Raw genomic sequence first — 23,890 nt, 5'->3', positions numbered from 1 at the left:
AAAAACACATATATTGTACTAATCGTTTAGTCTTGTGTGTTCGATAAGTAGAAGGTCTGCGTTTAGATAACATAGGCCTGTGATAGATTTAGAGGCACCCCATTGAACACGCTTGAGTTCCCTGCCCTGCTGTGGGAAAGATCAAAAACCACAGTGGTAAACTACACCTGCGTGAATCCCTGCTATACAGGCAAGAACAGCAGGTTTAGTGATCCTCTAGTGTGGACCGAGCTCCGTGGTGCCTGCATCCCCGCTTGTGTGCCTCTGCCCGGGTGCTGCTTCAGGGATGCCCCGGTTGGCAAGGTAACAAAAGTAAATTTCCTCTTTGCATTTCTTCCATGCGTCCTGCCTGTGCCGGCTCACACAATGGTTTATTTATGTCACATTGATGTTAACTGCATATTTTGATAATTTTTAACCTGCAAATATTTGGAATATACAACACATTTTGTAATAAAGTAGCTTCTTCCTTAAAATGTTGAGCTGAAAGTAAGGGATTTAACACTTTCCTGTCTTAATCTCACATGATTCAACAGCAAATGGGCCACTCTGAGATACAACAGTATGTTTTGTTTTTGTTTTTTTTTTTTAAATAAACGTATGGTATACCTTACTTAACAGAAACCCTGATGAGCCTTTGTTTTAGAGTGATCATCTGGCTCCAAAACTCCAGCTGCTTTTACACGAAAGACCTTCAGCAGCTCTACTGACACTCTTTTTTTGGGCCTTTCCATTCTTTCTCACCAAACGGCTGCTAATGGATGAAGGATGGCAAGCGGCTCTGCAGAGCCTACATGGAAACAGGAAGGTACAGTAAACTTGGGACCACGCACAAGATGTATTTGCAAACAGTCAGGTTTGAAATGAAAGTACTGTCTGTCCTTCTTGGGCTTCACCTTGTATGGTTAAATTTGTTAACAAAAGAGTAAAGAAATTAATACGTGCCCCCATTCCTTACCCCACTTCTCACCATCACGTATGTCTGGATTCTGCATCATGAACCTGCCCCTTTTTGTAAGACTCATTTTTGGGGTAGCTATCTAGAAGCAAATGTTTTGGAAATAAAAAACCTTGAAGTTTTAGGAAACTTTTAGGAACTTTGGACCTTTTCAGACTTAAAAAGTGTTTCCTCAAGCAATGTGAATGCGCTGCACTATCTGTACTTCTCCAGCTAGTATCATCCCATTAAGTATGAATGTCGTATCAGACATTAGAATGAACCAAGGAGAAGGTAACAATTTCCACAAATCACCTGCGTTTTCAGGAAATCTTTCAGAAATAGCGCATCAGGGTAAGCACCAGTCAAAGGTGGTTTGTTGGGTTTTTTTCTTCCATTGACAGATATTTGACAGAAACCAGCTGCCTTTGCTGATCACTCAGGTTACAGCGGAAACTTTTTCAAACAGGAGGAGGTGACAGCGTAAAGATTACAGGGAACTTAAGATATTTTTTTTTTTTAGGATTCTACTTTACTGCGAATAGTCATTGGATGCACATATGAAGGACAACAGTTACACGGGCAAGTTTGAACCGCCTCCTTAATGAAAAACGCCGGTGTCGTCGTAGCGGTAGGAGCTACGCTGAGGCGGCCACTGCTACCTTCTATACAAACACTGCACCACTTAATTTTAAGCGAACATCTGACCTTCTGTTCCTCTGCCGCAGCACCGGAGAGCGGTTAAGCGAGCCGACGGTGCTGCCGCGCCCGGTGCCCCCCGCCGCGGCAGAGCCCCGGGCAGCGCCGGGGCAAGGCGGCGAGGAGAACCCCCCGCTGCCGCGTCCGGGGACACCCGCGGCCTCTTCACACAGGGAAGTGCCCCGGCTCCCCGCCCCTGCGCGGCCCCGCCCCGGGCCGGCCCCGGGCCGCTCCCGCCCCGCAGCGCTGGGGGTTCCGGGGGCGCCGGGCCGGGCCGGGCCGGGGTGCGGGGTGCTGCAGGGCAGGGGTGCTGCGGAGCGGAGCGGCGCAGTCCGGCGCGGCTGGACGCGGGGCTCGGTGCGGGACTCCCTGGAGCGGCTCCTCGGCTTTGGGAACGGGTATTGTTCTGCTGTGAATATAAGCGTCTTCACCGCATGTGATTTCTTCTAGGTGGTCCTGTCAGGTATTTACCGGATGTGATTTCTTCTGGAGGGCCCTTTCAGGTATTTACCGTATGTGATTTCTTCTAGGTGGTCCTTTCAGGTATCTTTATTTTTTTATTTTTTTTTTCATCACAGGGATGCTTAATGATTGGAAGGGCCATGTTTTCCAGCTGGGGATTGCACGTTAAGTTAGAAAATGTCTCCTCTCTTCAGCAGCGTAACTCGCTTGCAAAGCCGGGTTTAAGGAGAGATCTTGCTGCCGAGGCCGTCCTGGGAGAGCCCTGCTCGAGAGAGCTGTCAGCAGCGGGCAGGGCTCAGGCCATGGTGGTCCCGTCACCCCGCAGTGAAGCGAGCAGCGTTAGAGGTGTGCCCCGGTCTCAGCGAGGCTGGATGCCCGGAGTGTCACCTGGTTTTTTTGGCTCTCAGGTGTCGGGACTCTCAGGTTTTAGGAGAGATGCCTTTGTCAGGGGAGAGGGTACCTCTCAGAACAAAATGCTTTTATGTCAACTTATAGCTCATTTCATTCCTTCTCTGAAGGCTATTTTGTTAACTTTAGTAGAAAATAACCTGTTCAATTAGATCAACTAGATTACTTTTCAATATACTGTTTCTCTAGCAGTCAAGGTTAAAATCCAGTGGCCGAATAGTCTAATACGATGTGTTGATGAAAAGCAGTGCCACAAAGCTAGCTAGGGTGAACTAATGCATGCCTCGCAGCTATTAGGCTTTCTAAGTCTGGTTTTTGAGTCATAAACCTTCTTGGAAAGGGCCTGGCTTGGTATTTAAATGGCCCCATGCGTGAGCATAAATGGCCTCCATGCATAAGCTCGGAGGCTTATGTTAATATGCTCTTGGCAGTATTTTAGTGAGCTGGATAAGAAACGAAACTGAATGTCATGCTAGTATACTGGTTTTTCTGATAAAACCCAGAAGCTTTGTTTCTTGGGTTAGTTAAATTATCTCTAAATCAGTTGCAGCATTTCTACTGACGTGCATCAGGGTAACGGAGGCGTAGCTGTGTAACGCAGTTGTGTAACGCGGTTCTGAAAATGAGGAAATGCCTGGAAAGAAACATGGACATTCTGCCATTTCTTAAAAAGGAACAATCTAGGGACGTTATTTCCTTGCTGTTCCCTGAACTAGAACAATTATGGTCTGACTTCCTTTGGAACCAGTATTTCCTCGATTTCCTTTCCAAAAGTTTTTGCCTGTCCTTAAATGCCTGGGCTCAAAACTCCTGGAGGGCGAAGAACACTGTGCCTGGGCACCTGGGTGCCTCTGAGGGTTGCTTCCATGTTACCCGTTTAAATAACAATTCAAGAAAGTGAGGAGAAAGTGAGGAACCAGTTGGGTGTGCTGGTGCTGGGTGAGAGGGTTTAGGCTGTGGCAGCAGTTGACTGCAACGTCTGAGAGCAGAGGGGGAAAGCCTGGGAACACCTATGGATGAGGAGGAAGGCTGGCAAAAGGGTTCTAGGTAGTACAACCTAGTTCATACCCCTACAGGGTATGAAGAATGAGACTTCTTGATAGGAGTTTCTTTCTCTCGTGAGCAGTACAGCAAATGAGGTGTGGGGGTCTGCTGTCAGCTTGCTAACTCGCAGCTGGACGGCAGCTCTTGGCAGTCGAGGGCTGTGTTCGGTGTGCGTGCGGGGCGGTCCTTTCGTCTTTCATTTCCTCTGCGTTGCAGTGGTTGAGGCTGGAAGCCATGCTGGGGGGTTCAAATTGTGTTTTCAGGAGAGGCGGCTGGCTGCGTGCAGGGTGGGCGGGCGGGCAGCCCCTGCCTTTCCCACTCCTGGCATGCAGGCACAGCGGGGGGACCTCAGCCCGTCCAGAGACTGTATTTTGTAAGGGTCATTCATTGTCAGGCAGCCGCTTTGCATGAAGCGTCTCCAGCTCCCCCAGTGCTTCCTCCCTGCCAGCAAAATCACTTCTGCTTTCCCCTGTGTAAAACTGAACGCAGGTTCGTCCCCTCCTCAGAGAAAAGCGGGTATTTGTATCTCATCTATACTCCCTTTGGGAGAGTGGACCCAGAGCTATGAGTTACTATGGGAATCTGTCAGGAAGGGCAAAACTTGTCAGCTTTTCCTGGCACAGGGTCCCTTGCATGGCCCTAACCCAAAATAGTCCCCCAGTGAGGGGTGAGGTGCTGGGAGCTGGAGCCTGGTCCTCGCCCTCCTCTTGCCCTTCTGCACTCCAGCTGGGGGATTTTGGGGAATGTTTGGTCAGCAAATACCTCAGGTAATGTAATAAAATGTGAAGGACCCTTATAATCCTAGCATGATTGGGGTTGGAAAGGATAACCTTTGAAGGTCATTTGGTCCATTCTTCTGCTTAAAGCCAGACTAAATTCAAATTTAGGTCAGATTGCTCAGGGCCTTGTAAAGCGTTTTATAAGATGTTCGCAAAGATACACAGCTGCTTTGTCTGGAACACCATGGCCAGCTTATTCACTCCAATACAACTTTCTCGATTTATGTTGTGAATTCTTCAGGTTGGAGCATGTAGCCAGCGTAGCACAAGGGATTCTGCAGATACTGTTTTTGTTGAACCAAAATTAATTCAGTAATGGACTACTACTTGCTGAAGAACTTTCATTCTTTTTTTCTTTAATTCTGTGGAATTTTAACTCCTTTACAAAGAAATAGCATTCTCCCTCTTTTGTATTAGTGGGAGCTAAATGCAAATACCTTTACTTTTCCCTGCTAAGTAATGTTTCAATGATTGTTCCCTGTATTCATTTTAAAACTGTTACTAGAACCAGTAGCACCTAGCAGCATGTAAAGAAAGCCTCATTTTATTAAACTGAAATGAAAATGTAGGCTTCAAATCATTGCTTTGTGTAACCTAGGCAGCTGGAACCAACACATTTCTAGGTGACTGCTCTGCCCATTGCTAGTGTTTCTTAACTGAGGTTTCACCAGATGTGAATTTCCCCGTGTGTAACAACATGGCTGAACAATATATTGTGCAATATAAAGGTTGGCAGAAGTTAAGGTTTTGTTCCTCGATCCTTTGGTATTTCAGAATTTTATGTTATTTCACAGTCGTTATAAATTACTCAGATGAAAAGCAGGGTGTGACTGACAATGTGTTAATCTTGGTGACCGAATTGGAGGTGGTAGAAGGAGTCTAGATAAAAAGCAATAGACGAAAAGAGACAATTTTAATAAAACAAACAATCTTAACTACTCTCTTTAGCATCATGTCTGATGAAATGGGAGTTGAAGTTTGTAAAATCTTTGTTGCTTTTCTAGCTATAGAACATACCAACATTTTCTACATCCTAGATTGCACAGTGGCATATATATGTGGTTGTTGGGAGAAAAAAGATTCTGAGCTATTATAAAGCCTTTCTTTTAAATAAATCACATGATTCTGTCTCTACTCTCCATTTACTGAAGAGTTCAGCTGTAATTCTCAGTATTTCACTGAAGTTCAGGTAGCTGGAACATCTCACAGTATAAACTGATAAACGGATCTTTTGCTCGTTTAAATAATGTTTTTTTTTAATTCATCTTTAATTTGTGCTATTCCTACAAGCTGGTAGTTTTGTCAACATATTTTAATGTGGTCATATATTTAACTTGTCAGTCTGTACTCTCAAGTGTAAGACCAAGGTTTAAGTTATGTAGTTTAAATGTGTTCTTTCAGATTTTAAAATTAGATGTATAATTTTAAATTATTTCCTATTACTTTTTTTTTAACCTGTATTCATATGGGGACCAGAATGCAATTAAAAGTACGTAAAGCAGGATGGTGGTTTTGTTAGTAAAGTAGAAGAAAAAAAATATTTTAAAAGGAACACTTTAAGACCAATTTATTAAACAAAGAGTGTGTTGTGTACAAGTTGGGAAGTGAGCTAGATGCCATGTCATCCCAGAACCATTAAACATCCTCCTGTGACATCTGCTTTTAGTCTCGGAGTGAAAAGCAGGAAGGAACTGCTTTCAGTTTCAATTTAATTCCCAGCTTTGAATGACCCATCTTCCTTGAACTGAACTAGTTGGAAGAATGGTAACAGACAAAATATATTACTAGTTTAACTTGAACCGCATTCTCTTTAAAGAATAACTAGATTTATTGTTTACTTTAAAGCTTTAGATCCTATAAAGAGGAGCTCCTATACCATTCTTTTTTATATTTCCACTTATGGATCTCCTGGCTATTTTGGACTTCTGTCTTTAATAGAAGTTGCTGCCATTGTCTTCCTTCTCATGTTACGCCAGAGACTGAAAGGAGTATTTCTCAAGGTTGATGCTGGCATCAGTAAATGTTCTTTCTGCTTTTTTTAAAACTCATTTTGGCAACCCTGGAAGAGTAGAAAGAAAGAGACAAGCAGTTGACCCTTTCACTCATGATAATCTGCTGTGGAAGCCCACTGGCCTGTGCAAGCCCACCGGCCTGTGCAAGCCCACCCTTTATTTTCATATGGAGACAAAAATTGGATACGTGATATTTAGTAGTACCACTTCAGAAGTGGAAAAGCATAAAGAACTGAATAGGTGGTAGCATGGCATCACGGTTGCTCCAGGATGTACCCAAGCAGGTTTTGTAGTCAACATCAATACTCTAAACCAGTTGCTCTGAAATTACTGCAGTAATTTGTTCATATGAATTGCATGATGTTTCTGAATGGCTGCACAATAGAGTCTTGCACTGCAATGAAATAACTGCACATCCCGATGCTTTCCTCTGAGTTAAGGATGATTTCAGGGTATTTCATGAATGCAGGCATAGATAATTCAGACTTAACATTGTGGTGGAGACATAGCCTAGAAGGAAGCTGAGATATTTAAAGCTTGTGTTTGTAATTCAGCTTTCTCATATGGTTTAGACAGGCAAGTACCTTTCATCAGTAATAAAGAATTTTGAATAACTCTTGTGTGAAATTATATATTAAAAAAACCATGAAATAAAAATGTTGTTTTGCAGAACAATTATAAGCAGATCCACAGCAATGCAAGGTGAGTAAAATAAAAACAAAATGTCATCTTTTGTTAATATGAAAGATAGCATGGGTCCTTCCGAGGTGTTCAAGCAACATTAGCTTAGCTATTATTTTGCCTTCTAATTTTATAAAATATGTATGAAAGTTTGAAATTGAAATTATTTACATTTTAAAATGAAATAATTTACAAAACATATAGCTTACATTTTCAGATCTTGATGTCTGAAGTTAAATAAAATAAATAAATAATCTTGAAATTCAAGTTATTTCTGCTTACAAACTGAACTTGGTAAATGTTTTTAAACCCATAACCCTCTGAGTCTGCTGGTGAGGCATTAGAATAGTCCTAACTTGAAGAAATTGAGGGGAAATGTTTTATATAGTAGAAAATGGCTCATTACCAGTCTGTTCTGTACAGGAGGGCAGCCTGTCAGTTCTCGGGCAATTGTTTGAATTAAAGCCTCCTTCTAAATATAATCAAACAAAGGCACCTCTGCTCCAGACAGAGAGTGAACTGACCCTGCTTGAGCAGGATTTGGACTAGGTGATCTCGAGAGGTGCCTTCCAAGCAAAATGATTCTGTGATTCTGGGACATCTTCATGACATCATGTGCAATACCTGCCTTTTTTTCTGCAGTTTAAGGGTCAGAACTCCTTTAAGTTCCAGTAAGACATTTAATATTTTGAATAAATAAAAGCTTGTTATACAGTTTTTGCTATACAGAAAACAGTTACTTAATTTTCTTGTATATCTACCTGAAAAAGGAGACAATGTTTTGGATGCTTCACCCTAGGGTAGGAGGAATCGAGCAATACTCAAAGTGTATGTTCCACTCTTACAGCACATAAACCTGCCCCAGCAACTGGATTTTCAAACGCTAACTATGAGCCAGGAAATCATGTCCCCTATGGCCACCCACAGTATGCACCTGGGACTTACCAAGGTAGGTTGCTTGGCTACAAATCTGCTGTATCAGGAAATAAGCACGGGAAGTAGGAGGTTTCACTAGGGTGACCAACTCTTATTTACTTTTCTGCTGTTTATTCTGTACAGTTTCTGTTCATTTCTGTTTTGCTGAAAAGTCGTCTTCCGTCCTTCTTTGTGCTACATGTTAGCGTGTGGTAAGCTGTACCAACAGTGCTAGAAGTTAAAAAAGTTGGATGTTCCTCAGTGTTCACTATGGGGAGTTTGTTAGAGAGGTGTTACTGATGCAAAGCAATTAATGTGTGGCAGCTTCTTGCTGATAATCAGATTTTTTAATTAACATGTTATTTCAGTTTTTCACTTTATTTCTCTCTAGAAATCCAGAACTGAAGAAAAGAACTATTTCCCCCTTGTAGTTCTGCTGGTCCATGTATTCTGTACCTGTTTCCTACTCTGTCGCTGTACTTTGCACATGGTTATACCTTACACTTTCACTCATTTGCTTTTCTCCTCTTCTATCTCACTTTCTGCCCGATATTCAAAATGCAGCACTCCTAAATAACTTCTCATGTTCTGGCAACTAACTGCTTTCTGAAGAACCAAATCATAATGAGCAATATCTAACAATCAGGCTCAAAGAATAGGTTACAGATAAAATGCAAAAAGTTTGGCCTAAGTTACCATGCTGTTCCTAATTCAAAAATTGTGTACCTTGCGGCAAGGCAATCTGAGGTCTGCAAGTACAGGTACCTTCAGCAGAGAATGAGCACGTGCTGCCTGTGTGATGAAGGTCAGGGGAGCATTTTTTGTCTTGAATAATTGTATGCGCATACACTTACACACAATAGCAGTAGATAGTCAATTTCTGTGCAAAGCCTGTGCTCAGACATAAAAGTGATTTTGTATTTGTTGTAGTTTAGCCCCAGCCCGCAACTAAGCACCACGCAGCCGCTCACTCACCTCCTTCACAGTGGTATAGGGGAGAGGGTCGGAAGAGTAAAAGTGAGAAAACCTGTGGGTTGAACTAAAACAGTTTAATAGGTAAAGCAAAAGCCACACATGCACAGGCAAAGCAAACCAAGGAATTAATTCCCCACTTCCCATGGGCAAGCAGGTGTTCAGCCATCTCCAGGAAAGCAGGGCTCCATCACCCCTAACGGTTACTTGGGGAGACAAACACCGTTGCTCCAAATGTCCCCCCCCCTTTCCTCCTTCTTCCCCCAGCTTTATATGCCAAGCATGACCTCACATGGTCTGGACCATCCCTTGGGTCAGTCGGGGTCAGCTGTCCCGGCTGTGTCCCCTCCCAACTCCTTGTGCCCCCCCCAGCCTGCTCGCTGGTGGGGTGGGGGGAGACGCAGAAAAGGCCTCGGCTCTGTGTGAGCACTGCTCAGCGATAACGAAAACATCCCTGTGTTATCAATGCTGTTTTCAGCACTGATCCAAAACATAGCCCCATGCTAGCTCTTATGAAGAAAATTAACCCTATCCCAGCCAAAACAAGCACATTCTCCACCCCATATTCCATACTATTTACGTCATGCTCAGGTCTCACGCTATCCAATACATTCTCATTACCCACCACCACCCCTTCCCATCCTTTGATACAATACACAGATATCATTCCCTTTGTCAACAGACCACCCCTGTGAAATGTCTGTAAAATGTCTATAAATGTCCACAAAATGTCCTTTGATTTCATTTAGTCCATGACTTTGGGCTCCATCTGTTATGGTGGTCACTCAGGACCGGAGAGGTGGTGTGTTGTGTGGAGTTACTGGACACCAAAGCCAGCTCAGGTCAAGCCACTGCTGCACTTGCACTGCTTCTTGTAAGGCTTGTCCCCCATTGGTTCAGGTGGTTCCTGCTATACTAATTCCTATAACATGCAACTCAAATCCTGGGTTACAACAATTTAAAGGTATATCCATTACAATCTCCACCCCTGGTCCCTTTGGACCAGACCATAGGGTTTAACATTGCAATGGACTCCTCCCCTTGCCCCTGCTCTGGCTCGGACTAATCCCCAGACTGCAGTCCCTTAGGGGTGCACCTGCTCCAAGTGGAGCTTTATCTGTGAGCCACAGTCTCTCCAGGATTATACCTGCTGTGGCATAGACATATTCACAGCCACAGTCGCTTTGAGGTGCACCTGCTCCACTGTGGACTTCTCCATGGGCCACAATGCCTTCAGAAGTATACCTGCTGCAGCCTGGCCTTAACCACAGCCACGGTCCCTTCCAAAGAAAACCTGCTCCAACATGGCCTTGCCCATGGCTGCAGTCCCTACAGGGGTGTAGCTGCTCTATTGTGAGCTTATCCGTGGCCACACGCTTTGAGGTGCTTCAGCATGACCTCACGCACAGCTGTCATGAAATGGAGTGGTTTGGACCACTATAAAGAATCCCTTCCAATGGCATTAGCAAAAGAAAAGTGATTTAATAGGAATTTATATAAAAGCTTGACTTCACAGAATTTGATGGCAAGGTTCACTCTATTACTTAATACATGGATGAAATGCACATGGGAAAATTAAGTTAGAATCAGACTAAAATTAGGTATAGAGACTGAAAACAGAATAGGTTTAAAAGAAAAATATACAAAGAAAAATTGAGTTAGAATTGATTTCTTTTAATTTGTACAGTGATAGGGAATGTAAAAAGGGTAAGGGAGACCCTCCCGTTGAGTCACGTGGTTCAGAGAAGACCCCCTTGCTTTCTAAACTCCTGTTGGAGTCTTGGTGGGGCTGGACCAACTCCTAGTTCCAGACTTGGTCAGCGGTGTATATCTAAAGGGATTATGAGTATAATAGCAGCCTGAGTTTCATTCACAATTGAATAAAGTTCACGACAGTAATTTAAGTATAGATTTGAAAAGCAGTAACTTGTAATCTACTTGCTACAGAATATTCTGGTTAGTACACACACACATGCATAAAGGCATTAAGAGATATACATATGAGCAAGTAAAAGAGGTACACCTGTTAAAAATTCCCCTCAAGTTCAGTGAAAATATTCACATTGAATGCTTTGGCATCTTTCTCAATGGGCAAAGTGTCGAGCCTCAAGGAGCGGAGAGTATCAGCCCAAGTCTTGTTGGCTTTCAGCAACAGACCTCTGATCTTCACAAACAGAAAAGTTTGTGAGCTCTGAGAGGTGTCCCACTCAGAGGGAGATGCTGGCCACAGCCGGCTCCGGTCCAGGACAGCTCAAAGGGTCTCACTTAGTACCACTTATAGGTTCGGGAGATGATTTGCTTTAGTCATCAACAAATTACTGGGATTTGTACCGTTTCCGTGAGTTATGATTCAGATCGTAACTCAGGAAGGCTCCGGGGCTGTCACGGAATGACTTAAGATTCAGATACATGATGCTCCAAGGTTGTCAGGGAAGAGCTGGGATGTCTCTAGGTTGTTATGAGAGAACTAGTTATCTCTACTTTCATTTTTTGTTTTCACTGGACAGCAGGAGTCCTTGAGACAGTCAGCATGACTCCCTATCTTAGCTGTGTAAGAGTTCCTGATACAGTCAAGGGATGCTTCACCACCCGACTCGTTACACTTATGCTAAGGCCTAGCGAGACTTCCCGAGTTCATAAATCAGCCCAGAGAGGGGGAAGAAATGCACCACCACAACAGCCACTCATGTTTCCAGTTGTACCTGCTGCAGCATGGACTTAGCCACAACCACAGATGCTTCAAGGTGTACCTTCCCCAGTGTGGACTTATCCTTGGGCCACAATCCCTTCAGAGGTGTACCTGCTGTGGCACAGGCATAACCATGGCCACAGATGGTTTGAGATGTACCTGCTCTGGCGTGGGCTTGTGCACAGCCACGGATGCTTTGGGTGTCGTGTTCCCATGCGGGCTCATCCACAGGTCACAGTCCCTTTGACTCAAATTCACACTGTAGTTCCAGCTTGTCCAATACAGTAGTGCGGAAACAGCAGCGATGCCCTGGCCATCTGTCAGCCCAGACACATTGCCATTGCTTTTATCAAAATGTTTGCAGGCACAGCAGGGTAAGATGATAAGCAGTACAGCAGCACAGCGAACAGTGAAAGCAAAAAGCAGCCACTAACGAGCACTAGGCTCTAATATGCAGTAAAGCAAGCAAGCCCCATGGCAAGCACAGAAGCCTGTCAATTAATAGCTAAACAGCAATAACAACTATAAATTTGATCTAGCACATTCCAATCAAATCTGTTGTTTTCTCGAATCCTTCAAGCCTCATGTTGGGCACCAAAAAGGACTGTTGTCATTTAACCCCAACCGGCAACTAAGCACCATGCAGCTGCTCGCTTGCTCCCTCCCAGTGGGATGGAGGAGAGGATCAGAAGGGTAAAAGTGAGAAAACCTGTGGGTTGAGATAAAGACAGTTAATAGGTAAAGCAAATGCCGCGCACCCAAGCAAACCAAGGAATTCACTCCCCACTTCCCATGGGCAGGCAGGTGTTCAGCCATGTCCAGGAAAACAGGGCTCCATCACCCCTAATGGTTACTTGGGGAGACAAATGCCATCACTCTGAATGTCCCCCTCCTTCCTTCTTCCCCCCACTTTATACGCTGAGCATGATGTCATATGCTCTGGACTACCCCTTGGGTCAGTTGGGGTCCACTGTCCCGGCTGTGTCCCCTCCCAACTCCTTGTGCCCCCCCCAGCCTGCTCGCTGGTGGGGTGGGGGGAGACGCAGAAAAGGCCTCGGCTCTGTGTGAGCACCGCTCAGCAATAACGAAAACATCCCTGTGTTATCAATACTGTTTTCAGCACAAATCCAAAATATTGCCTCATACCAGCTACTATGAAGAAAATTAACTCTATCCCAGCCAAAACCAGCACAGTATTCCATAATGGTGGATCCTTCTCTGGGGTGAGTGATCCTGCCACCCACAAGTTTTAAGCCACAGCTGTTTACATCACCTGAGGTACTGTCCTGCTTATGGCCAGAGAGTGAGCTTTCACATGGTATAGTCCATGTATTGTAATGTAATATGAAACCTTGGTGCTGAACTGATTTAGGGTAAAGATAAGCCTACAAGTCATTATCTCGAACTATTTGTCTTTGTACAGCTCTACAAAAATACTCTTTGTGGCTTCTGCTTTGTGCTTGCTTCTGAGTAAAATACAAGGTTGCTCTGCATCAGATTGAAAGCCTATCTGCCTGCCAGGAAAATATTAAATGAGGGAAAAAATACAGTTCTTGTTTTGTAACTTTCAATAGCAACTTCAGCAGCTTCAGCTACAAGGTCATAAAACATCACTGTAGCACAGGCCGTGTTGCTGCAAGCAAGGCAGGGCTCTTTGCACAGCCCTGGGGATGTGGATGGGTTGTGAGCAGTGCTGCATGTGCCATCTGGTGGGGTGCTGAGCATGTAGACCCTGAAGAGCTTCATCAGAGCTTGTGTTTCCAATTGAGCACTAGCTGGAGAAGACTTACTTGGCATTCACAACATGTGGAACTATTTCTTCCTTTACTACACACCTCCTCCATGAAGAAGTTTTCCTGAGTTTTGAAAGAGAATCCATTAAACAGACGAGATCAAACTCATCTGGTTTGAAAACTGCACATGAACTTTGCTAAAAGGACATTTCCTATCACATAAGTAGAAGGTGTAATTCCAGGAAAACTTTGTCTTAGAATTCCTTATTTGCTCAACTGACAATTTGTAAACGCCAATGCTTTTCATTTATTTTAAGGTATTCTGTCTTCTCTACTTAGAAATAACCTTCATTTATTTATTCCTAATTTTTGAATTGCCTATCTTTATGTGAAGAAAATTTCTGCTATATTCAAGAATGATGCATTTACTTATTTTGTTTGGTTTTGTCTGGAGGATTAGAACTTCCCAATCCAGTGTAACTTCCTTCACGAAGGTTGTAGTATTCATAACTGAAATATATTGTAGGTATAAGGATCTTCACAGTTCAGAATGGTGAATGAATTAATCTTTTGAAGATCCATGGGGCAATTCTTTTCCAACATCTAACTTTCATAACTGCATCTCTCCTACCACCCTAGGTGTTGCAGGCATGGAGAGCTATGGCTTCCAAGTACAGGCCATGGGAGTCCCAGCTGGACTTGCTGTTCCACCCATCCAGAACCAGCCCATTGTGAAGGAGGGGACTATCTGGATGCCTATCCCTCCTTCTCTTCCCAACTGTCCTCCTGGACTGGAATACCTCACACAGGTACCTGCACCCTTCCTCCTTCCCCAGAGAACGGGTATTCACCTGAGAAGCAGCCTGCATCCATCAAGAAAGCTAAGAAAAGCATCTGGCTGTGTTGCCGCTCCATGGGTTGCTGCTTTGGGCTACTAAGTGAAGTCTTTTGTAATGTGATTGATGCATGTTTGAGTGTAGAGGTGCCTGTTATGGCTGCAGCACTTCACAGAGTGCTCTCCTGCCAAGTGAAATGCTAAAGGACTGGGGGCACAGGTCTATCGTATATCCTTCTGATTTCTGAAGCTACTGTTTGTGACATGTAATGTGAATTGGCAAGGTGTATATAATATATATGTAATATGGGCAACTGTAGCACATTAGAGGTGCTTAATTTTCTACATGATGCTTTCTTCACACCTCTTCATAATGCTGTTAGGAGAGGCGCTAGTCAGACTTCACAACGTGGAGGATGCTAATAGCAAAATAAGAATTGTTTCCACATTGCAGAATATGTCGTTGTACTGTAAAAGTACAGTTCATCTCATCACTAGGAGCAAATATCAAGGCTTAACGCTGATGTACTGTTGCCAGTTTTGCAAACTGCTCAAAAAAAAAAAAAAAAAAAGCATCAGTGAGGAGAGGCTGACTTTTCCCGAGTTTCACTTAGAGCTGAGCAGTAGCTGAGCTTCTGCTCTAAAATTTCTCAGTTTCCTGCTTTTGTCTGTATGGACTCCTGATATCCCAGGCATCTGGGATATGTGGTGTCAAAGGCTCTAGTCAGGCTCTGTAGCTGAGCTACTGAGTCCTGAAAGGAGCACAGGCACGTTAGCCCTGCATGCTTGTAGCCAGGCTAGCTTGGGTACAACTTCTGCTAACTGCGCTGGTGCTCTGAAACACTGTTCTACTAAACTGACAGAGAACAGGGCAGGGGGGATGTGAGCAACTTCCACAGCTTTACCAGTAGATGATCTGCCTTTAGACAAAGTATTGATCAATAAATCTGCATTCTGAAATGAAACAGCAATGCTTCTTAAAACCAGATTTCTCTTAGTTACAACTTGTTAACTATTTATTCTGTTTAATTTTTCAACCACAAACAGATTGACCAGATATTAATTCATCAGCAAATTGAACTTCTTGAGAGTAAGTGAAAAGTATTTATAACAGAGAAATGTTTAAATCTAATAATCCCAAGAATGGTAAAATTTAGACTTTCTTTGACACTACGTATTTAAAGTGGATCACCACCTTTCTTTTTCCTGCCTCTCTTATCTGTCTCAATTCCTGCAGAAGTTGTGGAGGAGAGGAAGGAGAAAATAGGAGGGCAAAGGATTTTAAGCAGGTTCTGTATCTTAAAAGATACATAGCAATGCGACTGAATAATCTTGGTAGCTATTTATAGTTGAAGTTGCACATTTCCCATGTTATTCATTCACATGATTTCTACTTGCCTCTCTTCCCTACTTGAAGGGTGTCTTTTCTGTCGTCTCTTACTCCATCTAATTCCATAGACTAGCATGCAGCTCCGATCTCGTTTCCAGGCAATTCTGCTGTTTTAATGAATCTAACTTCTTGCTTTCTGCTCCCCTCATTTTGTTCACTTTAAGAATATCAAAGTCATGTTGTGTCTTTCAAATAGAAGAAGTAAGATGGACCATCCATCTCGGCTGACACCTAATGCTTCTGCGTTTTCTTTCCGTAATGCTTCAAAGAGTACTTTCATTTGTTAGAGAAATTAATCAAAATTTCTGTCCTGGCTCTTGTTGTTTTCTATTTGTGCTGCCGTGACTCTTGAGGCTTTTTTTGTGGCCTTCTCATTCTGAATGTATTTGTGCCCTCTAGAGCCCTTTTCTTGCTTCACCCCCAAATACACAAGTTTCTTTAATTCTTCTCTTTTCAGGTCTTCTTCCCTGGGAATCTTCCATGCGGTGTTATTTATAATTGTGGTGCTTGCTCTGGCAGTAGGTGTCCGTGTCTGGTGGGAGGGGACTGATGGACATCTCCATGCTCTTTCTGTGTTGCTGCATTCATGGTGTCTTCTCCTCTCTGAACTTCTCTGTCAGGCTTCTGTGCTTGAGGGTTCTTTACCCTCCACTTTTCTTCGCCTGTAGCTGCCTCTGACAGACTGTGAGTGAGGCCTGCCTTCCCAAAGGGTAGCGTTAGAGTTAGCATGGGGACTTTTCTGACCAGATGCACCTCAGAAATTTAACAGTTCTGTTCCTTTTTTTCAGTCCTCACTGGCTTTGAAACAAACAACAAATATGAAATCAAGAATACACTGGGGCAAAGGGTGTACTTTGCAGCAGAGGACACTGACTGCTGTACCAGGAATTGCTGTGGACCATCACGACCCTTCACCATCCGGATTATAGACAACCTGGGCCATGAGGTGATCACGCTGCAGAGACCCCTCCGGTGTTCTTCGTGCTGCTTTCCCTGCTGCTTACAGGAGGTGAGTTGCTCCCTCTTGCCGTCTTCCCTCACATGGGACATGGTCCACCTGTGTAGTTTTAAGATGAGGTTGTCTTGTATCAGGAGGTGAGGTGAAACAAGTCAGGTTTTGTCTCTAAGTTGTGGGGAAAGAGATCTGTGGGATTTGTGCATGGGGTCTCCTTGGTCTGGGAAGAAGCCAGTGTGCTGCAACACTTAGGTTCACTCTGGCCACTTCTGATTATGGTAATGAAAAATAACAGCTAGAGTTTTCACTGTACTGCTGTGAAAGCTGTAGTGAAATTCAACACATGAAATTATGAGTTTTTTAATATTAAAATAATTATGGGGTGATGCAACTTCTGAAGCCTCAAATCTGAGCCTACTCAGAATTCTTACTGAGGGATTTGTAGTAGCTGCATTGTGCGATGTCTTCACTGAATGCTTTGAGGATGCCCACAGCCTTTCCTTTACTAGACTTTGATCTTTCTGCTGTAGATACATAACCTTGCTTGCCCCACAGCCTTAGGAGGATCTTATTGTTTTCAGTGAAGGCAAAAGTTGCAATTTGTGTGCAGTTTTCTGAAAATGTTCAGAGAAAATCCCGTGCAGCTTCATGCATTGGAAAACCAGATTGTTGTGGAAAAAACTAGTGTGTGGTTTGTGTGCTAGTGTGGATTTTGTCTAACAAGTATATCAAAGCATGAACATTCACGTGGCAATTTTCTTTTCCCTGTGAAGCTGGAAGTTCAGGCACCTCCAGGAACACCAGTCGGTTATGTTGTCCAGAACTGGCATCCCTGCCTACCAAAGTTTACCATTCAAGATGAGAAAAGAATGGATATACTGAAAATTATTGGCCCATGTGTTGTCTGCAGCTGTTGTGAAGACATTCATTTTGAGGTATGCAATGCTAAAAATTGTTTGTTTGTATCTTCTTTCAGATAGTAGTTTGATAGTAGTTTGTTGCTTGACTTATTACCTGTCAACTGAACTGTAGTATATATTAAGTAATTAGTACATAATCTTTTAATGCTAGTGTAATCACTTTACTTCTCTAGATATCTAGATTACCCTAGATAAGCCAGATAAACTTCCAGAAATGACATCTTAGAGCCACTCATCAGTGATCAGTGAGATTGATTCTCTGTGGTTGCACACAAATCTCTTAATTGAAATATTTAGCAGCAAAATCTTTTTGAATCTATTATATTAGGCCCTAACAAAAAAACTTTATTCTCAGCTGTATTGGGTATTTATTAAAATGACTTCCTACAACCACTCATCTAATCGTTTAATAATCATTCAATGGCCAAGTAAATCAAGATAATTTAGACCTAAAATATAGATTTGAATGACTGAAGAGTTACACCTTCCACTTAAAAATAATAGTGATTAATGCATCATTATTTTCATGCACATTAAGTAGTGGATAGAATCACAGAATCATGGAATCGTTTAGGTTGGAAAAGACCTTTAAAGATCATCGAGTCCAACCATTAACCTAGCACTGCCAAGTCCACGACTAAACTATGTCCCTAAGTGCCACATCTACACATCTTTTAAATACCTCCAGAGATGGTGACTCAACCACTTCCCTGGGCAGCCTGTTCCAGTGCTTAACAATGCTTTCGGTGAAGAAATTTTTCCTAATATCCAATCTAAACCTCCCCTGGTGCAAGCTGAGGCCATTTCCTCTTGTCCTATTGTTTGTTACTTGGGAAAAGAGACTGACACCCACCTCACTACAATTTCTTTTCAGGTAGTTGTAGAGAGCGATAAGGTCTCCCCTCAGCCTCCTCTTCTCCAGACTAAACAGCCCCAGTTCCCTCAGCCGCTCCTCATAAGACTTGTGCTCCAGGCCCCTCACCAACTTGGTTGCCCTTCTCTGGACACGCTGCAGCACCTCCATGTCTTTCCTGTAGTGAGGGGCCCAAAACTGAACACAGGACTCGAGGTGCGGCCTCACCAGTGCCGGGTACAGGGGGATGATCACTGCCCTAGTCCTGCTGGCCACACTATTTCTGATACAGGCCAGGATGCCATTGGCCTTTTTGGCCAGCTGGGCACTCTGGTGGCTCATATTCAGCTGGCTGTCGACCAAAACCCCCCGGCCCTTTTCCACTTAGCAGCTTTCCAGCCACTCCTCCCCAAGCCTGTAGCGCTGCATGGGGTTGCTGTGACCCAGGTACAGGACCCGGCACTTGGCCTTGTTGAACCTCATACAGTTGGCCTCGGCCCATCAATTCAGCCTGTCCAGATCCCTCTGTAGAGCCTTTCTACCCTCGAGTGGATCAACCCTCCCTCCCAGCTTGGTGTCATCCACAAACTTACTGAGGGTGCACTCGATCCCCTCATCCAGATCATTGATAAAGATATTAAAGAGCACTGGCCCCAATAGCGAGTCCTGGGCAACACCACTTGTGACCGGCCGCTGACTGGATTTAACTCCGTTCACCACCACCCTTTGGGCCCGGCCATCCTGCCAGTTTTTTACCCAGCAAAGAGTACACCCGTCCAAGCCATGAGCACCCAGATTTTCTAGGAGGATGCTGTGGGAAACAGTATCAAAGGCTTTACTAATGTCTAGGTAGACAACATCCACAGCCTTTGCCTCATCCACTAAGCAGGTCACCTTGTCATAGGAGATCAGGTTAGTCAAGCAGGATCTGCCTTTCATAAACCCCTGCTGACAGGGCCTGATCCCCTGGTTGTCCTGTACGTGCCATGTGATGGCACTCAAGATGATCTGCTCCATAACCTTCCCCGGCATCGAGGTCAGACTGACAGGCCTGTAGTTCCCCGGATCCTCCTTCCGGCCTCAGACTGACAGGCCTACTAGATACACTAGTCTACCATTTAATACTTAAAATGATGTTGCAAATAGTTGCTAAAGCAAATTTGGTATCATTTTATTTTGGGGACTAGTCTTTCACATGACCCTGAAGACTGGCTCTAACTTTAGGAAACATAATGACAAAGGGCTAATCTCTGCTTCGCAACAGAAGAATGTAATTTGTTTAATTTTCACTTGAGCAGTTCCTGATACATGGCAGGATAAACTAATTCGCTCTCTTGGCTAAAAGACAACACTTCCAGCAGGGTATGTGTGTGTGTGTGCGTGCGGTAGCTGTCTTCCAACACCATTAAGTCATTGAAATCCACAGTCAGGTTTAGAATTAAGTTCATGTCTGTGCTACTTAAGACTGACTTTCTGATAGTCAAGGTTGCCTTTTGGTACAAACAGTTACATTCAATGGCTGCATCAATTTGAATAACACAACATGAATCTTTCAAATGGATCTATCATGAAAAGGATTTGGGAATATTATGAATGACAGATTTGATGTTGTTCTTTTAATTTTGTATTAAACTAGGTGAAGTCTGTGGATGAGACTTCTACTGTTGGGAGGATTTCTAAGCAGTGGACTGGGTTTTTGAAAGAAGCCTTTACAGATGCCGATAACTTTGGAATCACATTCCCAATGGACCTTAATGTGAAAATGAAAGCTGTCATGATTGGTGCTTGTTTCCTTATCGTAAGTCTGTCATTCACTAATACTTGAATATGAACTCATCTCCATGTTCAAGTTGTGCTGATAAAAGATTTGACTCTGAGCTCCTTGAAGTGGGTGACAGCTTGTTGTGAACTTCCTGTGTGTAAAACTAACCATGGAGGGCAACAAAGACATTATTTCAGATAGTAAGCTTATTCTAGACTACATGAAGCACTAACTATATTTAAGCAGAGCTTCATACGTAATGGGACTGAGAAACCTTGTAAAGGAAAGGCTGCTTACAGACTCATTGGCAGAGGAAAGCATGTTTTTGTGGATGGGTAGACCAGAAAAGTGAAAATCAGCAGTAGCCAAGAGACCCATCCAGAGCCAGAGCAGCCTGCTGAGCTGGTGAACTGGACAGCTGAATGCTGCAGCCAGTTCCTCCTGACTCTCCTGTTTGGAAGCATGTGAAGCACTGAGCTGAGCTGGATTAAATGCTCTCAGAGGAGTATGGGAGGGACTTCTGCGGAGGTCAGGCACATCTAACTCGATACAGGGCTTTTCAGCTGCACTCTGACTCCATCATGTCAAATCCTGCGGCGCAGCTCACTTTGCTCTTTGAAAACAGTGTGTGACACACTCATGTTTCCACTTACCTGTGCAATTCAGCATCAGGTACCATTTCACAAAGTGCTTCTGTGCTGGCAGAGCTGCAGAGGAGGAGGAAAGGGGCATGTGAAGCACCATGAGTTTGGAAAGTTCTTACCAGCTTCTAACAAACAGCCCTGTGCATGAACCAGGTTTTCCTTAGCTGTGCATATTCGTGTGCTACCATGTGCATGAAGTACAGCATTAGTGAGTGCGAGCAACCTGGGACTCCAGACACAGAAAATGGGGTCCCCAGATGTAAACTAAAGATAGTGACCATTATGATGGATGCCAGTTTGAGGTAAAATTGAGGGGACTGAGTCAGGTTGAACAAAGCTGGGGCAGGAGTCCTGAGTAAAGGAAGCATAGCTTTGGCTAGTGATAGTTTAAAGTTTCCATGTAGGTCTTTCACCACCTCTTTCTCTCTCTGTGGGTGTCCTATTCTGACAGAACTCGGGTGATGGGAGTGTGCAGAGAGGTGCCCCCACCTTCTTATCATTTGAGGTTTCCGAGAGGAAGGTGCTTTGAATACTTTGCAAAGCAACCAGGAGATCTCTGAACTAAGAATCACATTTAAGAAGTATTTGTTTTGTTTGCTTTTTGGTTCCTTCTTAGGACTTCATGTTTTTTGAGCATTCTGGTGATAACCAACAGCGAACAGGAGTTTGGCAATGAAATCTATAACTTTTATATAGAAGAAGAAGAACATAAATCTCCCAACCTTCCAGTGGATTGCAGAGCTCCAGTAAGAATGTGAGGAATGTACATCTTGTGCTTGTAGTTATATTTCTATAAACTAAAAGCTTTATGGTTTTTTTATATATATAATCTGAAGAAATACTTTGTAGTATTCAAATAAGAACCCTTTGTCTGTACAGATCAATTTATAGAAATATATAGCAACCTTTTTTCTCCCAAGAAATTTGGAATTGTAAAATAAATACTCATAGTTACTTTGGTTCCTTAAAAAGAGGACTAATTTTATATTCAATAGTAATATAAGCAGTGAGCCTAATAAAGAGGTCCTGGTCTTTTCCTCTGTATCCTTCTTTGGTAGTTTTGCCTTGGTGTTCACATTCTGTTGTTTCCAACTTCTTAACAAATATATACCTTAAAATCAAAGAAATCTAAGTGAACAGAACTACCAGAAATCACTGTAAAATTGTATTAATTAGCAATAAATCTGCTGTCAAATATGACTCCTTTACTGTAACTTAGTTTCATAATTTGCAGTGTTTTGAAACTTAAGGCTTTGATTTTTACCAACAGGAGTTAGAGGAGACAGGAAATATAAATGCCTGTGGTTGCTTCTGTTTAATAATCCTTTAGTAATTGCTTTGTGCATGAGTGTGTTTCTTCCTGAGGCAAGGAAAAACTAGTTACTTTCTAGTTTCTCCAGTCCTCTTTCCTCTTCATTTAGTCCATGGTTTTCACAGATTGTAAGTCTGTCTGTAGGTGTGAGGGCAAAGGAATAATAAACAGAACAATTCCACTTCAAAAGCAGATGCATGACATGGCAGGTCTATTTCTTAGCATTTATAGCTTTATTTAAATGTGCAAGCAATGGATAAAATTGCAATTTCTTACCGCAGCTTCACACAAGCATGTGCATATAGTGGTTCTTGGGAACCAGCTATTGGGAGAGGTCCTTGCCAATGTTTTCAGTTGTATTCTAATTCTCCTAAAGATTCCTTTTGTTCAGTAGTTTCAATTTATTGATTGCTCCTGGCCAGTCAAAAAGCAGAGGAAAAGTGGAGTGCCATTGCTGCTATGTAGCTGGACTCTCTTTGATGTTGTAAGAATTGTACAAACTTGTGACAACAATCTATACTGTTCTGAAAGTCTTTAAAACTGTGTATTATGCCTTGTTAAAGTTAGCTTCTGCTGCTAAAGACAAAATTCCTTGAATATGGTGTCTTTAATAATAGGGATTGCTGGAGGTGCATTTTTGATTCATCAGCACTATTCTTAGGGAATGAAATTATTGTTATTTTGAAAATATTTTGTGCTTTATTGACCAGCAATTAATGAGATACCAAAAATTCAGTCTTGCTAAAATCTGCTAAAAGTTTCTGATTGCTTCAGTTAGGAATAGAAGATACGTGTATAGAAACCAAAGTAACACATCCAGGACCAGAGCTGTGCTATAGGGATTCATATGGCTAAGCCCATCAGTATTATTTTTCCTGCAGGGGTGACACACAGCTTCAGTTCTGTCTGTAGCTCTGAAGTCCCAGGCTCAAGCACATTCAATAGCTGCACTTTTCAACAGAGAGCAGGGTTACTCAAATATTCCATAATTATTTTTTTTTTAGATATTTGAAAATATCTGTTTAATTCCATGGCAGGTCCTGCATAGAATTTACATTTACTTTTTTCATTAGAGTGGTGGCTGTTTGAAGAATGGATGGAATAATATTTTGCAAGTAGGCAAAACAATGACACCTTTGCCTATGCTGGAAAGCGCCTTGCATCATAAATTCATCCCTTGACAATAAACTGGGAAGTGTATGCAAATTTAAGTAAGGTATTAGGACCTTGGGCTAATGGGACATAACCAGGAGACTTTATTTTCATTGCTTTAAGTAATTCAAAATTTTATGTTCAAATGTTGTGCTTAGGTTTTCACCATAAGTCCTAGAAGCACTGTTGTCCCAACAACCTTGCATACAAAATTTCATATAAAAATTCACTTACATCTCTGTAGAGCAGTAAGGGAAGAATGTGAGAATGCTAACAGTCAAGAATGATAAGCTTCACTTCAAGATGTGTAGGAAAAAACTGTTGCAGTTCTTGTATGTTAAGCAGAATTGCAGTTGCAAGCAGTAACAATTCTGTAAAGTGTAACCAAAGCAAAGATATCTTTGGTTACAAACGGGTTTCTCAAATACAGTGAAACCCAATGAAGTTGTGTAAGTTGTGCTGTTGTCATTTAGATTTTTTGATTTTGTGCTGCTTGAATCTAGTGGTAAAATTGCTACAGCTTATTCCTTGACCATGTATTTAGCAAAAGTAGTAAGTAAGGTGAAGAATTAAATAGCCCAAGGGAATCAGTATGTGAATCCAGCTACATAGTAAGGTGTAAGAAGTTCAAACTAAGCCTTGTAGATTTGCCAGAATTGTGGTAAGAACAGGAAAGTTCCACAACCTCAGATCATAAAAGGACAGAGAGAGCATTGGACTAGAGGAACTTTCCATC

The 23,890-nt window shown here is 42.8% G+C and overlaps 1 protein-coding gene across 6 annotated transcripts; it reads left to right on the top strand.

Moving 5' to 3' along the window:
• Positions 1 to 1,935: 1,935 nt before the first annotated feature.
• PLSCR1 (phospholipid scramblase 1) lies at positions 1,936 to 21,602 on the top strand. Of its 6 annotated transcripts, none has more exons than XM_049802909.1 (10): positions 1,936 to 1,993; positions 2,087 to 2,139; positions 7,012 to 7,043; positions 7,870 to 7,971; positions 13,971 to 14,140; positions 15,214 to 15,256; positions 16,345 to 16,565; positions 17,285 to 17,446; positions 19,921 to 20,082; positions 21,307 to 21,602. In XM_049802909.1, exons 3-10 carry the CDS (start codon positions 7,037 to 7,039, stop codon positions 21,364 to 21,366), a joined length of 927 nt encoding a protein of 308 aa, XP_049658866.1. In that variant the 5' UTR covers positions 1,936 to 1,993; positions 2,087 to 2,139; positions 7,012 to 7,036; the 3' UTR covers positions 21,367 to 21,602. The 6 variants fall into 6 exon arrangements, with proteins under 6 accessions (XP_049658866.1, XP_049658864.1, XP_049658867.1 ...); XM_049802907.1 differs by having other exon boundaries at positions 2,180 to 7,043; XM_049802910.1 differs by having other exon boundaries at positions 1,941 to 2,099.
• Positions 21,603 to 23,890: the final 2,288 nt, after the last annotated feature.

The sequence above is a fragment of the Accipiter gentilis genome, chromosome 6 (genome assembly GCF_929443795.1).
Source record: "Accipiter gentilis chromosome 6, bAccGen1.1, whole genome shotgun sequence".
Lineage (NCBI taxonomy): Eukaryota > Metazoa > Chordata > Aves > Accipitriformes > Accipitridae > Astur > Astur gentilis.
The sequence above is the reverse complement of the archived record's forward strand: the minus strand, read 5'-3'. Positions and strand labels throughout refer to the sequence as shown.